This window comes from Rhagoletis zephyria, unplaced genomic scaffold, assembly GCF_001687245.7.
Source record: "Rhagoletis zephyria isolate East Lansing unplaced genomic scaffold, Rhagoletis_zephyria_1.1 Rzeph_scaffold_02703, whole genome shotgun sequence".
Classification (NCBI taxonomy): Eukaryota; Metazoa; Arthropoda; class Insecta; order Diptera; family Tephritidae; genus Rhagoletis; species Rhagoletis zephyria.
In genome coordinates this window covers 46,301-63,867 of record NW_016159787.1, presented here as the reverse complement: position 1 = coordinate 63,867, position 17,567 = coordinate 46,301, and the positions used below count along the sequence as shown (strand labels likewise).

The following is a 17,567-nucleotide window of genomic DNA, read 5'->3' as shown; positions in this document are numbered from 1 at the left end:
TCTTGGCTTAATACTGAAATTCTAATTTTCGGTAGGTTGGAGCTTACACTATGTAGGCCTTTGTACAAGTGTACCTATGGTCAAAATAATATGAGTGCGGCTTTTGACTATTTTTCTTTTGTGGGTTTAATGTCCACACATTTTTTATAAAAGTTATAGCTCGTTCTATAATAAAAATCACATAAGTTCAAATTTCAAACTTTGTATGCAAATTTGAAAAACTGCAAATTTCAACAACGTTGCATCAAAGCTCCAAACTTTTTAATCAGAACTTAAAAAAATCAAGTTTTTGAAATTTTGTTTGTGCAGGCGTTGTTAAGCATTTTTTTCATGTAAGAAAAAAAATCAATCATTCTTAATATGAACGAAATTACAACTCGCGGAGTTGCCATTACACAAAAAAAAAAATTTGCAGTTTTACTATACCGGTTGTATTTTTAGACAAATTTGTGTATTACAAAACTTGAAAAATGCTGTAGTGGATTTTTATTTTGAACCGAACCATTTTTTTAGGATGGGTTTCGGTTCGGTTTTGGCATTTAAAAATAAAAACGGTTCGGTTCGAAGCCCGAAAAAAGCGACGGTTCGGTTCAAAACCGGTTTGAAGCCCTGATTATTACTCCCTCTCACTACATCTAGACGTTTAGCTAATTTTGTTTTAAATTTCGAAGGTAATTTTAAAGAAGGCAGATTTTTTCAAATTGCAAAAAAATAGATCTCAGCTTTTTTTCCGCACAGTATAAAAAACGGCAAATATTGAAGTAATACGACATTAAAGAAAGTGCGAGATATTTAGACTCGAGTTAAAGATTATAAATTGAATTTCCATGAGAAAGTTTATATTTTGTCTAATTTCTAAATACATTTACTATACTAATTAAGAAGAATTTAAATGCTTTATAAACCGAACATTTTTATGAAAATCTCAAGGGGTATTCATATAAACGAGTAAATGCCTCATAACCGCGTAAGCCTCGTAAGCATACTTCATTTTATATGGAAAACCGATTTATTTACGTAGTTTACGCGTTTACGAGGCATTTAAGCGTTTAGATGAATATCCATTTACTTAATAAAGCTCTTTAGATCTACTTCTTTTTTATGAGTAATTAGAGCGAGTAACATCACAAAAATACTTTGAAGACGGAGCGAAGTACGCTGGATATTTGATAATTCTTTCTTCATTGAAATTTCTTTAAGGTTTGGCTTTTGGATAGGTGGCAACCTTCAAAAGAGATTGTCTAATAAAGCTTTATAGAACACATTTGCTCTGGGCAGATTTCGAGCTGTTTCAGCGTTCGGCTGTTTTGGAGAAGAATAAATAGCTGAGCTTGTAGGTAGCGAGCTGCTTAACCAACCTCTTGCAGGGCTGCGAAGGCGTAAGGGAAGTTCCTTTCTTTGCAAACAGGTGAAGAGTGAACTGATCTGCTACAATGCTAAGTGATCTGGGGCTACTTATTAAAGTTTCTGAGTTGCAATTGACCGAATCAAGAGCTTTCAAAATTGCTTTACTGTCTGAGAAATTGTAGATGATATTGCTTCCTATTGCTTCTGCACTTATGCATTCGTTAGCCTCCTGTATGGGAGCAAGCTCGGCTTAGATGTTGATTTCTTGGCCTAAACATGCCAATGGACCTGGATTATGGGCCTGACCACAACAGCATATATGTAGCCAACTTCCCTCGTTTTCACGGGAAGAGTTTTTACATAACGCGTATTTTTCACTTAAAAAAGTGAAGATTAAAAAAATGCTTCTCTCTTTGGAACGCCGCGAAATAAGATCTACGATGATATATGAATCCTTTTTTTAGAGTTTAGTTTCTCCAAATGTTTATAAGAATTTATATTATATGTAATTTATAATAATTAATGCTTTCTTAAAAGTGTTACATTTTGTTAATGTATTCTTCTTCATTATTTAACTGAGGTATAAATAAATTAAATCTATGTCTTTTAACCCTAATTAAGCTACAAATACTTAAATACGTAAAAATATTTGCTCCTGCGTGTTTATAAATTACCAGCTAAGTTCCTCAGGCAGACCACCTGGATACTCTCCAGTAAGGCATGCTGTGCAATATCCGGATTTAATAGGGTTTGTGTTTGCCTTGTTTCTTTCGACAGCTTTAATAAGTCCGGCCACGCTGAGATATTTCAAACTGTCAGCGGCTATAAGAGTATAGAAATAAGAATATGTATTAACTAATCAAGTCATGGTCGCTGGAGCACATTGACTTACCGACATGCTCAGCTAACTCGTCTGGCTCCAGTTTGTTTGCAATCAGTTCTTCCCTTGTTGGTATATTGATCCCCATATAGCAGGGGTACATGAGCGGAGGGCTAGCGATACGAACATGGACCTCCTTGGCACCAGCATCCCGCAATAGCTTAATGATGGGGCCAATGGTGTTGCCACGCACTATTGAGTCATCAATCAGAACCACTCGTTTACCTTCGCAATTAACGGAGAGTGCACCAAATTTCTTGGCCACGCCTAATTGACGAAGCCGCGTGGAAGGCTGGATAAATGTTCGACCGACATAGCGATTCTTACAAAGCACCTCGGAAAACGGTATACCAGACTAAGGAAAAGCGTTATTAGAGCTTAAAAAATTTGGTTGATTTTTATTGTGTCCGTTACCTCTCTGGCATAACCATGCGCTGCCGCCGTACCCGACTCAGGTACAGAGCTAACAATATCTGCTTCAATTGGTGCTTCTAGAGCTAATTGTCTACCACATTGCAGGCGTGCCGAGTACACCATCTGTCCTTCAAAAGTGGAATCGCTTCGCGCAAAATAAACATATTCGAAGATACAGAATGCCACCTTCTTGTAGTCGGGACGCTCGACAATATCCACGGTACGGAAACCATTACGTGTCAGCTCCACAATTTCACCTGGCTCCACTTCACGTACATAGCGAGCACCTATCGAGAGGAAGCCGCAGCTTTCACTCGAAACAACCCAACCCTCGGCAGGTGCATCCTCTGGCCTTCCATGGCCGAGTGTGATTGGAACGATCTTGCCAATACAAAGCGGCCGATTTCCGTAGGAATCGCGTACCGCGTAGATTTTGTCCTTATGCATGACAACCAGCGAGTATGAAAGTGGAGCGAGTGTCATAAATTGGCGTATGCGTGCTGGCCAATCTGGACCATCATGCTCACTGGCATCCTCGGGTGCACAACAAAGAGACTGTGCGATCAATTCACTATCACTGTGAGTGGAAAGACCTACACCACGTTCCAACACCTTAATGGATTAGTTGAGATGAGTGGCGTTCGCATCATATATGTAAATAATCTTTTAATTAACTATATACTTACAACTCGCCGCAGCGACTCGCAGTTGATCAGCTCGCCATTGTGGGCGATCGCCACCGCGCCATGGGCTGTGTGAACAACAAATGGTTGGCAATTCACCACTTCCGATGCCGCTGCTGTGGAGTATCGCGTGTGTCCAATGCCTAGATTTCCCTTTAATCTCCTAATCGAATCATCATTAAACAGATTGCTGATCATTCCCATTCCTTTGTGAATGCTAAGATTCTTGGAATTTTTGCCTTGGCTAGTGGCAATACCAGCCGATTCCTGTCCACGATGCTGCAGTGCTACCAATCCGAGGCAAACGACCTGAGCAATATCAATCTGAAAAGGCAATAAATAAGAGTTTATTTGTACAGCTGTATCAATGTCCGTAACTGGAGTGACGAAATCTCATGAGTATTTTAAGTGAGACAATCAAGCTACAAATACAATGACCTATAAAGGAATATTACGTTTTGACGTCAGAAATCGACTACAATAACAATAATAACCTAAATAAACAAGAGCAAGATTTATAAACAACCACAATTACGACAACTCTTAGACCCCCAAGCGGGCGCAGCGCTACTTTGATAAGCCCCTGAAATCAGTCCATTGTAATTAATTGTTAGCTTTCCATGGACCAAAAGAAATCCTACAATAATAATCAACATTAATTCAATGCTGTCGTCAATACTGATAAAGACATACCAATTAATGATCAATTAATAATTTCAGCCATTAGAAATTCGAAATAAATAAGTATGTATGCATATATATACATATCGCACGCTTAATAATATGCCTACAAGATTATTTCAAAATTTCGATTCTGTTCTGTTCGATTTAAGTCAGCTGGAAAAACATATGTCATCGCCATTTTTGGTAAGTTTAGCCACCCGTTAGACTGAACATCTTCTCCTTATCAATTTTATGAGGAAATCCCCAAAAACGTAAATTTTGAGTTACATCTCAATATTATTAAACATGCGATATATGGAGTTAAATTTTTTGATAAAAAAACAAAAGTAGTTTTTCGAGTGAAGTAATGAGTTTTTTGTGAATTGTAATTTTAACAGGAACATGTAGTTTTAAAAAGTAAAATAAAATTGTCTTGTAAAAGTGCCACATTTCACTATTGGACTGGTGAGTATCTATGTAGTTATGTAACGGGTGATTTTTTAAGAGCTTNCGAACCGAACACTGATTTTGGTAATAAAATTCAATGATTTGCAAGCGTTGCTCGTTAGTAAGTCTATTCATGATGAAATGTCAAAGCATACTGAGCATCTTTCTCTTTGACACCATGTCTGAAATCCCACGTGATCTGTCAAATACTAATGCATGAAAATCCTAACCTCAAAAAAATCACCCGTTACTATCAGATTGGTTCCTTTTTTGCGATAAAGAACTAGTACTGAACTAAAAATTTTATTTATTAATTCGGATTTTCCCTGCAGGGATGTGCGTACAAACATACGTATATGACGTCCACTGAACAGAGTGTGCTGTTTTCAGTAGATAGGCGAGGGGCCTGTCTCTTTTATGCGTAGCTGTCGGCGCCCATTGTAATTAATCTCAGACTAATGGTCTGTCAATAATAACTAAATTGGCATACATTGATAATATGCATCAGTGCTTCTGTACGCAAAATTGTAAGTCATTTCAAAACTAATATATCACTACTTTCTGTTATTTATATTTCCAGCAGCCTATACATGAGGCAGGGCCAAACACAACCTTTTCAGATAAGGTTTGTTCGATTTCAAAACACACTTCATTCATACACAGATTTTTTTATTATTTCTGTGTTCATATGGAAAAGTAGCTTATGTCGAAAGGCTGGCTTTAGTATAAATCGGCATTCGCAGCAGACGATTGCGAATGACTCACTGGCGCTAAGCCGTTGAACAACTTTTGGCAACTAAACGTGGTAGAAATAGTTCCGATACTAGCAAGTCAATATTCTTATTAGGTCTCATCAAAAAATTCCTTGCCGTTTAAAAAATAAAGTGATTGCCGCATTATACTAAAGCCCGCCTTTCGACATAAGCTACCTTTCCATACGAACACAGATTTATTCCATGATTAGGTTACCTATTTAAAAATTTTTTAAGACTTCTGTATGAAAACTTAACAAAAAAAAAAATACAAAATATAGGTACGAAAAAATCAATAAGCTCACGGGGGAGGGTTTTGCGGTTCAAATCCCTCTTAATGCTAATAACTTCAAATACAAACTGTATCTTAAAGCTTAGAATACAGCTCTCAAGAAAAATCACAAGAAATATTTTTTTAATATTACTGTTGAACTTGAAAAGGCACTTTGTTTTTGCTGTAAATTTTCTTGAAAAAGTAAATATACGAGCATTTTTATCTTGAGAGCTGCTGACTTTTCCATTTCTTGTGGGTCATTTTATATGAATTTTTCGTTTTTCGTGAGAGCTCTTAAAAGTTTAACTGCGAATGAAAACATTGTCCTAAAAATATGCAATGCATACTCACTTACTGTTGTATTTAACACTTTACAGCCTAAAAGAGTTTACCACTGATTTGAACTTAACAAGGATTCGAAGATCTAATTTGCCACCTTCGAATTCGTTCCACCAAAGTGAGCTACATAATAAAAATACAAGTTCGGTTAACTTTTTCGTTATTCGCAATATAAAAAAAAAATTGGCAATCACGAAAAATCACCACCAAAACCAGAAACAAGAAATCGAGGAAAATTAACACTAAAACACTTTGTTAACATTTTTTATTACTTTTGATAGTTGAGCGCATCTTATGTTTATAGAACTTTTTATTAAACAAGTAATTTTTAAGTAAAAAACACAACCGACTTCAATTCTCATATACAAATTTAGGAGTACTGTTAATTTTCCATGATCCAATGATCAGATCTAAAACAAATTACGGGACGATCCTTGAGGTGCCATCTTTCCGATAAAAAAAGAATTATTGAAATTAGTTCACGTGGTCCAAAGTTATGCGGTAGCATAATTTAATGTAAATTTTTAAATTTAACGCACAAAAATAAATAATACATCAAATTGTTTGAAATCCATGAAAACATTCAATTATTGTATTCAACAATTTTTATTGAGCTTGAGACCGTTTTTAATGAAAAACTATTAAGGAAAAGCAACAACAATTTGGAAAATTGGTCGAAGCGATAGCTATTTCGGAAATCACCACATTTTCTCATCAGAATTCTTCAGCGGGACTCGAACCGACGACCCCATATGACTCATCCAGTTGCCTACGTACTGTGCGAAGTTCGCCTTATAAACTGTTGTTGCTTTTTCCACTTTTTCATGTGAGCCAAATACAATCAAGCGCAGCTATTACAGCTGTTGAAACTTGATCATTTGGTTGTTGGTTTTTGTTAATAATTCTATTTTTAGTTAATCATTAAAAACGGCCTCAAGCTCAATAAAAATTGTTGAATATAATTGTTATAAGGTCATAAATAACAAAAACAAATAATTAAATTATTCTGTGGTTAATTTTTCTCAAATGCTTAAAGAGTTAGGTATAAGTAAGAAGCGATAATTTTTGAAAACTTTATGTTAGCGATATATCTAAGGGCGCGGTTTTCGTCCGATTTGCTACAGATTGGTGAAGTGGTTTCGAGACACAAATATTTGACATAAGTGGGCGGGACAAAAAAAAAATTTACGAAAAACTAATTTTCGCTTAAGATCCATTGGAAACATCATTTTTGAGTATATATTTAAAAACTCGTTAACCGCCCTGCCCAAAGGTCTGAAAATCCGTTACATACACACATATATATCGCTGTATTTTAGACAAAAATTATTTAATGTATTTAGCATTTTCAACGAACTTTACGAAGAATGACAGGGTAGGAGTGTGATGTAATGTGGAACGATTTTCCGTCATACCTTGTCAAATTTGGTTCTTCACTGAAGATGGCACAACGCCGAAACCGGTTTGTCTCCAAACCAAATTTGAAAAAGGATGACGGAAAAGCGTTCCATATTACGTCTAATTGTGTTCTTTAATGTGTAATTAATATGTAGATAAATAAATTAGAACAATTTAGTGATCGTTTAAAATGGAAAAGAACTTAAGATATTACGTTTTTGATAATTACGAGTGACAGATTTCAAATTGTTTCAGTTTATTTCCAGTCAGGAGCACATATTTTTCTCGACGCCTTATGCATTTTCCAATATTACATTCACTATTTGCCATGATTTTTTTAATGTCCCCGTTTTGCGCTGAAAAAGTTATATATACTCAAAAAACATACAAAAGGTACCCAAAGTAACACGTCAAAACTGTTATTTTAATTACTTTGATTGTTTATAAAAATTAAAACGACATTATTAAAATAAAAAAATAAAATAAACAAGTTAAAAGAACTCCTCACATTTGTTATCAAAATGGTCCAAATTTTTTATAAAAAATAAAATTACATTAATAAAATTATTATAAAGGTGAGTGACACAAAAGCAAACGGTGCCGGAGATTTGCCCATATACTTAAATTCAGAAGATCGTTTATTTTTATAAAAATTTGAAACTGTAAAGTGTAAGAAAGGAAAACGTTTGAAAATTAAAATATATGCTAAGTAAGAAATTTATCATGAAACTTGTTTTGTGTAAAATATAGCTACGCTTATTTTTTCGTTAAAGTAAATATTTTTGTCGGAGTTGCACATAATCCATGCCTAATAGGGCTCGGTCGTGTCGGGCCGGGCCTCACTGATTTTGTTCTCTGTGCGTATTTGTGCGCGTTTTCGAATACGTACATATTCTATTCTCGTGTAAAGTAGTTCAGTGGCATAATTCGTCCCTGTGGGGAAAATCTCTAGTTCTGAACTGGTGCGCTTCCAGTACATTTAGACCCAGTACTGGCTCGCGATAAATCTCATTTGCATGCAAGCAAGTGGAGAATTCAACATGGCGATGTCCTAGGATGTGTCAATTGCCCCCCGCTCCATCCCTTTTTCGATAGTTCCGAACTAGTTCTAAAATCGACAGACGAAAGCAAAAAGTATCATGATTTTTCAATGTTTTTGGTTCTTCCGTGTGTGCGATTTTAAGTTAATTTCGATAACGTTCGAAATATGAGTTTCAAGGTACATATGTACATGTATGTATTTGTTGAAAATAGCATCTAAGAATAAAATCTGAGTATTTCAAGGCATACACATGATCTTAGTTTCCCGTGCACAGCGTTAAATAATTTCACTACATTCCATATGACTAAGTACATTTTTGTAGATAGAAGCTTTCCCCTGTTTTTTAAGCTATTGGTTGCTAATTGAATTAACCTTAAACTCACCCTATTGAGATTAAGCCCAGGGTGGCGTAAACAAAATTCTCTCCAAAGAGATTACAATCAGTAGCGGTTTCTATGCCATTTAATTTGATGTTTACAGTATAAGACTGTATACAATATATGTAGCTGTTTTTATATGTTAGGTCAATTAAGTACCTTGTTTCGTCGAGATAGTCGAGATTCAAAATATTTGTCAAAACATGTTCACGCTAAGTAAGCAATTGTAATAATTTTTGATAAAGTGAAATGGAAAAATTGCTGCTTTACTAATGCATATCGCCAGCTTAGAGTGAAAAGTTTGTAAGTCCACGTTTTATGAAAACTCATATTTTGATATAGGAAGCAAGTGATGTTAACAATGCATCGTTTCGAAAGGGATTAAGGTAGTTGTCTTATTTTTTCTCGTTTGTTTTCAGTCAAACAAAAATTTGCTTAGTCCGAAAGAGTTCCCCGCAAATCCGGCAAAACCAAAATAATACAAAATCTTTTAATAAAGATCGAACAATTCTTATTCGTATGGAATTTTGCTTTGCTTAACAACTTTTGTATTTGCTAAATACTTGAAGGAAATGGCTATAAGAAGTTTTTCCTCTCCTCTTAAATTAAGAAAAAAATGGACTTAGCAATTTTGAACTTTAAGCTAGCGATATAAATATGTTATGTAAATAATCTAATATTTTATTTATGCTACACTTTGTTTTTACCCAGAATCAGAACCGTTGATTTGGCTGTAGTTTTACTAATCTTCTTATTTAGCTCTACAACCGTTTGTCGGTTTGGGCTGCGACGAAAAATTCTTGTCGACTACCTCTCTCTTTTACGAATTTGTGCCAATTGTTCATCCCAGTTTCAGGTGGGCCCTTCTGACATGTTCTTTGACATAAGCATTTTTTGAATATTTGTAAATTACGTTTTATCGTAGACTCCTTTCAACACTTTACTAACTTTGCTGGTTTCGGTGGACTCTCTTCTGCTACATTTCTAATATAATCCCAAAAAATGTGAAGATTAAATCTAACGATGTAAATTTGCATCGCGGGTGAGTTCCAAAACTGAATTCAGAGTGACAAACGTGTTCTATTATTTAAAGCAAACTGATTCCACCACTTGCAAAGTTTAAAAAACAGAGCTCGTAAAGCCATTAAAGTACTCTCTCGCTTAGAGGAGTTACATTTTTTAAGAGCAATCCGGCGCTAGCGTTATTTAAATTCTATTCACCAGAAACTCCTCGCATGTTCGGCTCACTCATGAATTTGCATGTGGCGTATTTTTAAAATGGTTTTTTTTTGCTGATGGCATAATTTTTATTTTTATCGCTCCGGGTTTTAAAGTGATGCGATATTTAGCACTCACATTTTTAGAACACAAAACTTGAAATAACAAAACCGCAATGCTTTTTACGCCAAACTTTAGATTAAGAACCTGATAATAGAAAAAAAGGCCAAATCTAGAAAAGTCGATGACAAACAGCCAAGCAAGCAAAAGGCATAAAAAGTGCTCCACCCTCTCATCCTCTCCAAGGTAGGATGGGCAAATGGAGTAGTCATTTATGCCAATCACAGTCAGGTGTTTGTGTCGCCTGTCCTGTCATCTCAGTGACCTGGCACCGAGTAAAGCAAGCTCGCTAAGTTTACCAACATAACTAAGTCGAAATTTGCATTGCCCTGAAATAGTTTGGAAGTAGTTAGAGGGCTGGCCAATACCTTAAGTGCAGCTTGGCTGTCACTCCAGACACGAAAAATCCTTCCCCTCCACCTATTTTCCACCACGTAGTCTATGGCCGTGAGGATTTAAAATACCTCAGCGTGGAAGACAGAATCATACTCCACAAGAAAAAAGTGAAGCTTATCCCTATTAACATCGATAAAGTCCCCAGACCCTTACCCAGAGCCATCAGTCAAGATTCGACAATGTGTGAGTCCGGGCTCAGGTCTGGTATTAAACCGTAGAGTGACGTTAAGTGCCTCAGTGCGTCAAGAGCACTATATGACACTCACAAAAATTAAAGTTAAGTGGCTATCAAGCAAGGTTCTCTACTATCGAAACCAGATACATTTTCGTTGACCCCCATTTATAACTCGTGGACCCCCATATTTTTTCACGGCAACGTAGACCCCGTCGAGTTTCCCGTGGACCCCTGGGGGTCCACCTGGACCACTTTGGGAATCACTTATCTAAAGCTATATACGGATGCATTTTTTACACTCATGAAGTCGAGCAAATGCTGTTACATACTACTTGTAATTGTGCTGCGTGTTATCACTTCAACTGGAGCAATCTTCAGAGCTAGATATATTGCTTCAAAATGATACATGTGATGAACCCACCAGCAATCGAATATACAAGTATTTCGCTTACTCACCTGTGTTGGCCATTCACCGCAAGCGACCGCTCCAAATACTCCACATTCATGTGTCAGTCCTGAGACTTCTTTACCCGTCGGCTGCACTTGCTTGTATTTTTTCTCGGGAAATATTTTTCTAGCACTCTTAACAACAGAGTCGCATACATCTGAAAATTTAGAAAGTTACATAATTTACAATGGAATATCTATCAAAAGAACTGCAACTAACTTTAGAATTGACTATGAATATGGCCCATTGTTCTTAAAGCCCAAAAGTTTTTCCAAAAAATAGCTTAAACGTGCACTTAAAAACATTTTTATTGATTTTGTTCTTATACATTTGTAGAAATCACAGTGAACTCAGAAGTCCATATCCTTACTTATAGAAAAAAACACCCTTCAAGCGGGAAATAAAAAAAAATTCTGCCATTCCTTCGATTTCAAACACATTGATGTATATGGATATCAGGCTGTGCTGCCTTTTACGACTAATTATTTAATCAAAAATCTTAATTATAAGCACTTTTCTTAGCTTACAGCTGGAAGATGAAATACGTACCAATTACATTTGGACCTTCTCCACAGGATTTTGTAGTTTCTTTACAAGACATGATTTTTGATTCAAAGTGACAGACCGAAATGCTTAGTAAAAATATTATTTTGGAAGAAATTTGTGATTACGTTTAAAATTTAATAGTTTCTATGTTATTATTTAATACTTCGTAAAAAAACAATAGCAAGTATCACGCAAAGCTAGTAAAATTTCCGAAAATTCTTAATTATGAGCACGGAATTTCTAGCGACCGCTCATAATGCACTCAAAACACGGAATAAATGTAGCTGGCAGCGATGGTCTGTCTTAAAATGTTACAACTAAATTTGTTTTGATGAGCTGTAAGTCCGATTAAATTGCAATTTGTATTAAATTGCTTATCAGTAGATTGGGGATTGCCTATAACGTCGCTTGTTGCTGTTCGCTTTGATAAGATTCGTTGACAGTCAAATCATCAAAACAAATAAAGCTATATATGAAAATAAGGTGGATATGTGCATATTGTGTATTTATTAGACCATATCACAAAAAAAGTTAATTTTGTCCGTCTTAAAATAAGTAACCTTACTACGCGAAGATGACAAAGTTTTTAGTCTAACGTCTGAGGAGACGAAAACTACTTTTCCATTGTTCAATAATAATTACAAAGGAATATTTAACTATATTTTTTATAATCGGTATGGTCTCTTATTAGTTCACTTCACCCGGATTGTACTGTACTCTCATATTGAGAGTTCAAAATCCTAAGGAACATTGACGACATATATATATGTATGTATGAACACATGTATGCATAACACGCGAAAACTTTTTGAAGTAAAACAACACTTAGAAAAAGACCAAACCAAGAATAAAAGTAAGTAAGTAAAGGTGAGTACGTATATAGATAAAGAAAATGATAAAGGTAAAGCTAAAAATAAAAACAAACACAAAGTTACGTAAAGATATAGGCGGAAATGAAGACCAAGGTAAATTTAAACACTTTACTTATATAAGAGCAAAGGTGAAAGGGAATATGTATATGAAAAATATGATAAACATAAAAATAAAAACAAAGATAAATATAAAGAAAAAGAGGATGAGGATACCGATAAGGTATAGATGAAGATAGAGGAAGAAAGATTAAAACAAAGGCAGTTGTAGAGAAAAGGATATAGATAGATGCACAGAGACTCAATCTGGGAACTATTTCGGGATTTTAGAGATTCCCGGGGCTTATAGATATAATAATCGATATTTTGTCGGTTTTGTTATCGATATTTTTATCGATTTTGTTATAGAAATTTTTATCGACATTTTTATTGATTTTTCTATCGATATTTTCGGAACTCATCGATATAATGATCAATACTTTTGGCGATATCTTTTATCGATATTTTCAGCGATTTTGTTATCGATTTTGTTATCGACTTTGTTATCAATTTTACTAACGATTATTTATCGATTTTGTTATCGATACTTTTATCCATTTTATTATCGATATTTTTATGGGTTTTGTTATCTATATTTTTATAGATTTTGTTGTCGATATTTTTATAGATTTTGTTGTCGATATTTTTATAGATTTTGTTCTCGATATTTTAATCGATTTTGTCATCGATATTTTATCGGTTTTGTTATCGATATTTTTAGCGATTGTGTTAACGATTTCACTATCGATATTATTTTCGCTTTTGTCATCGATATTTTTATCGATGATGTTATCCATATTATTACTGATTTTGCTATCGATATTTGCCGAACTTATCGATATAATGATCGATATGCTTATCGATTTTGAAATCGATATTTTTTATCGATTAGGTTATCGGTTGTTTTATCGACTTTGTGATTTTGCTATCTTTTATTATCCATTTTGCTAACGATTTTGTTATCGATATGTTTATCGATTTTGTTGTCGATATTTTCATCGATTTTATGATAAATATTTTTATCGGTTTTGTTACCGATATTTTGATCGACTTTGCTATCGATATTGTTATCGCTTTTGTTACGGATATTTGTATCGGTTTTATTATCGATATTTGTATCGATTTTGCTATCATGGTTTTTTTATCGATGTTTTTATCGATTTTGCTATCGATATTATTATCGCTTTTGATATTTTTTTCTTAGTGTGTGCTTTCGTTTTTGACTTGGATATGCTCTTAACCATATCACGTATTCTGAGTTTAAATTTAGCGGCTGTTCTCCGATACAGCCTGCAGACCAAGACGAGGGCGCTTGACGGTTCCTTTTTTAAGGTTTTTGCAATGATTTGTCAAGCTCTTTTAATGAAACAATTCTAACAATTTTAGTGAAATTATAAAAAATAATACTAATTCCCTTGAAAAATCATGGATATGAAAAATATGCGCTGTAGATACACTGGCGAAAATATAAAAAGGAAGAGACGTTTTAGCATTCTTTGACTATTCCCCTTTCGATTATTTAATGTTTATTATCTTTTTATGAAAGTGAAAGACTATGTAAGTCAAAATTATCAATTTTGTACAAAAATTAGCAAAATTAGACAAAGTTTCATAAAAATTTCGAGCTTTTTAATTAGATATCTACGAAGCATTCTGAGTGTGTAGTTTTGTAGCCCATTCGATTCAAAGTGCCAATTTTAAGTGACTTACCATTGATTTTTGTAAAAAAAAATTTGTGGAAGGTGTTGCGCATTTTCTCCATACAAAATAATTTTTGGAACTTTGTATGGAAGAAAATGCGCGAACAAAAAATCGCCAAAAATCAACGGTATGTCCAAGCTACTTCAAACGTGTACTTTATTATATTAAGATTTAATGGTCATCATTTGTTGGAATTCGTCGAATTTTTTTTTAATGTTCTACAATGCTAATTTTTTAGACAAGTTAAATAAGTAATAAAAAATAATAAACATTTTTAAACTAAGCTAAGTAGCCCGAACTTGCTAAAGGGTATGCGTGTATACATTTTTCTGATCATTTTTCAGGTTTTTTCAGGTTTGCTTTAAATAAAACTGTTTTTTAAGATGTAAAAAAAAATTGGTTTACTTTGGTTTCATTTTTCGGAATCGGTTAAAATTAATTGAATAGATACCGAATGAATGTATGTAAATTTTATTCTGCGCTTTTGTTTCGCTTTATGCATAGCCAAGTATGTTTTTTTTTAATAAAAATTAATAATGTTTGAAGTTTTTAAGTAGGAATATAAAAAAATACTAGATATCACTTTTTTCATTAAGGAAGGGTTAATAATGTTTATCAAAATTTTTAGATGTAATGGATAATAATTACCCATGGTGACGATAACTGCGGGGGAGCTGAGGGTAACAACTCTANGACAGACATGGCTTAATCGATTTCTTTTTTCCTCCTGATCATTTATGTATACATTTGTATATATCTATCTCGATTCGCTTTGGCTGTTACAAACAACCGTTATGTGAACAAAATTAATATACCCTTGTGCTCAAGTGCGCTCGGGTATAAAAAGCGGTTAGAATTCTTAAAGCTTATAAATAATAAAATAAATGAAACAAAATTTGAGTCTCTGCTGCATAGTGTAACCATTGTGAAATATTTTTATTTTGAAAGTAGAATTAAATTTCGAATAGAGTGCTGATTTCAAATAAGTTATTATGTCAATGTGCAGGATTTTTTTTGCCAACACGTAATAATCGTGATTTAATAGCATAAACAAATAGTAGTTACAAAACAATTTCTTCTCACCAGCAAATTATCAACGAATAGAACATCAATAACATCAAATAAGACTACATACTACATATGTAATGCTAACACCCTGCAAAAATCGCGACTACTCCATGCATGCATTTAAAGAGTACTCCCTAAGGACCAAGGAGTACTCCAAAATTAACCAAAATTCATATAAAAAAATGTGGTCAAATTAAAATTGCGATGTCCTAGGGCAGTACCATGTACTCCATTTCTGCATTTCATCAGAGTAGCGGAAAACTACTCCAACATATTAACAATGGCATTGTTGTTATATTTTTTCGTTTGTACACGCTTTTATTCTTCACTTCGCAGATGCTTTTTCGAAATTAATAAAAAACCAAAAACAAAAATTAAAAATGACATTAAAAATGCCTCTGATGGCATTCGAACCTGAACATGCTGGGAGCTAACAACTAACAGCGAGCATCTCTGCACGTTCAGCTACAGCCAAACACAAATGCTCAACTTCAATCACATTTCGTTAAAACACGAGCAGCGGTCGGGTAACAATAAACTGGTGCAGAGACACGAGTTGGTCCGCTACAGCATGACAGAGGATCACTTTTGTAAGTAATCCAATATACCACAAATGGATTACATGGTCCAACGATTTTTTCTCACTGGGCTCAAGCAACAACATCTATTTATTTGTTTTGACTTCGTAACTAATTGCCTGTGCGATATTATTGGCGCTACTGATTTCTGTAATGGAAAAGTTTTCACTAAAAATACTGTACAAAAGCGAAACCTGTGATTTGAAGATAATACACATTTCAGCTTAGTATCTCGGAGTAAATATTAAAAACAAAACTGTGAATAGGTACATAGGATGTACTCTGTATGCACATAACAGCAAAATATCATGCAACTGAAGGCAAAATGATCAAGTAAAAGTGAAAATTGAAAGTTAACAAATAAGGTATGTTTATTATTTATCAGCAATTTCATTAAAATAAAAATAAAAGATAATTAAAAATAACATAAGTATTAAATTATTTACATATGCTGCATAACTCGCTTGAATTGAGAGTTGTTTATGCATTGCATGATGCAATCGGCTGACGCTGTGTGTTCAGCCCAAATTCCTCGCTCTTCGCATTTCTTTTGATTGTTGGTAAAAATCTGGGTTCCGCTGACACAACTCTCTTAACATCGCAGACAAATGTCGGTCTATTTTCTATCTACATAGAAATTTCATCTCAATTATTCAAACTATTTCTTCCAGTTCTCATCTGCTTCTGATGTAAAATTTAGCAAGCGCAGTATCAAAATTGCATCATAATTATTTGGTAGTTTCCTTATGCGCGCAATACGCAAGCAGCAAAGTATTTTTCCCCGAATATTTGAGATAAAATTAAAAATATAATTACAGTTGAACAAACTGCAGTGCAGTGCACGTAATGCAAATAAATATTACATATGCGTATGCAATTATCAGTGTATAAAAATAATTTTATTGAAACCAAATTTAAATAATAAATGATTGTGTACCGTTAAGTAAACAGCACGTGCGTGTGCAAGTGAACCAATGGTTGTGGAAATTTATCAGTGTTTCTCTTTTACAATAAAGGGCTCTACCTAGTTTTAGTTAGCATATATGAATGTATGTATATATCTGAAAAAGGGTCAACAACTCGATTTTCTTCCAAATCCCATTTGGAGGGCGTTGTTAGCTAACAAATTGTGACCAGTGAGAATGTCCAGAGGAAGTCTCCAATTGCTCCTTGATAATCTATACTATAATAAAAGTTGTCTATACTTCGTAAATTTCTTTAAAAGAATTATGCAGGTAATATAATAGAATACATTTGAACCATTTTTAGAATTTTTGTCTGTATGTTTGTTTGTCTCACTAAACTCCGGAACTAAATACTGGATGGATCATGGGGCTTTAACTGGTATCTGAGCAGTTACCGGGGTCCCAGATATAATATAGGGTAAAACATCGAAAGAGTAAGTCACATGACTTTGAAATTTGGTGGTTGGTATACTTTTGTAAAGGGGGCGTGGCATATCTTATATGTATGTTAGGCATGCAGGTGTTTAATTAGGAATAACTTTGGAACCGTAAGTCACTTGACTTTGAAATTTGGAATGAAGACAGATCTATGATAGACGCTGGAAGTAAACTATCCATATATATAAATAAGATTGTAAAAGGAGGCGTGGAAAATTCCACAGGTGTGAATACATAACAAAAGTAGGCGCTTATAGTAAAGTAAATATAAATGGGTTTGTTCAAGGGAGCGCGGCACATTCCATATCCGTGAAATTTTACATTGGCTATATCTCACATGACTTTGACTTTGACTTTGGTGAGAAGATCTATGGTAAGCATATAAACGAG

At 34.3% G+C, this 17,567-nt stretch overlaps 1 protein-coding gene and 2 long non-coding RNA genes across 3 annotated transcripts; 1 reads left to right on the top strand and 2 right to left on the bottom strand.

Annotated features, from left to right (window-relative positions):
• Positions 1-1,799: 1,799 nt before the first annotated feature.
• LOC108367499 (amidophosphoribosyltransferase-like) lies at positions 1,800-11,853 on the bottom strand. Its single transcript, XM_017622118.1, has 6 exons — positions 11,523-11,853; positions 10,982-11,130; positions 3,328-3,648; positions 2,642-3,253; positions 2,240-2,582; positions 1,800-2,169 (listed from the first exon to the last, which is right to left on the bottom strand). The coding sequence occupies exons 1-6, from the start codon at positions 11,572-11,574 to the stop codon at positions 2,018-2,020; spliced, it is 1,629 nt and encodes a 542-aa protein (XP_017477607.1). The 5' UTR covers positions 11,575-11,853; the 3' UTR covers positions 1,800-2,017.
• Positions 6,458-6,755, bottom strand: LOC108367500 (uncharacterized). Its single transcript, XR_001848261.1, has 3 exons — positions 6,729-6,755; positions 6,658-6,659; positions 6,458-6,598 (listed from the first exon to the last, which is right to left on the bottom strand). It is a non-coding gene; the product is annotated as an uncharacterized LOC108367500 (long non-coding RNA).
• A 3,957-nt stretch (positions 11,854-15,810) lies between the features above and the next one.
• Positions 15,811-16,761, top strand: LOC108367496 (uncharacterized). The gene is made up of 2 exons (XR_001848258.1): positions 15,811-16,139; positions 16,249-16,761. It is a non-coding gene; the product is annotated as an uncharacterized LOC108367496 (long non-coding RNA).
• The last annotated feature ends 806 nt before the right edge of the window (positions 16,762-17,567 follow it).

What these genes read in the sequence shown, in the direction of transcription:
- LOC108367499 (XM_017622118.1), bottom strand. Translation starts at nt 11,574, where the DNA reads ATGTCTTGTAAAGAAACTACAAAATCCTGTGGAGAAGGTCCAAATGTA. An exon ending in AGAAGGTCCAAATGTAATTG is followed by an intron (nt 11,131 to 11,522) that starts GTACGTATTTCA and finishes CTAAATTTTCAG; the next exon opens with ATGTATGCGACTCTGTTGTT. An exon ending in GCGGTGAATGGCCAACACAG is followed by an intron (nt 3,649 to 10,981) that starts GTGAGTAAGCGA and finishes TTGCCTTTTCAG; the next exon opens with ATTGATATTGCTCAGGTCGT.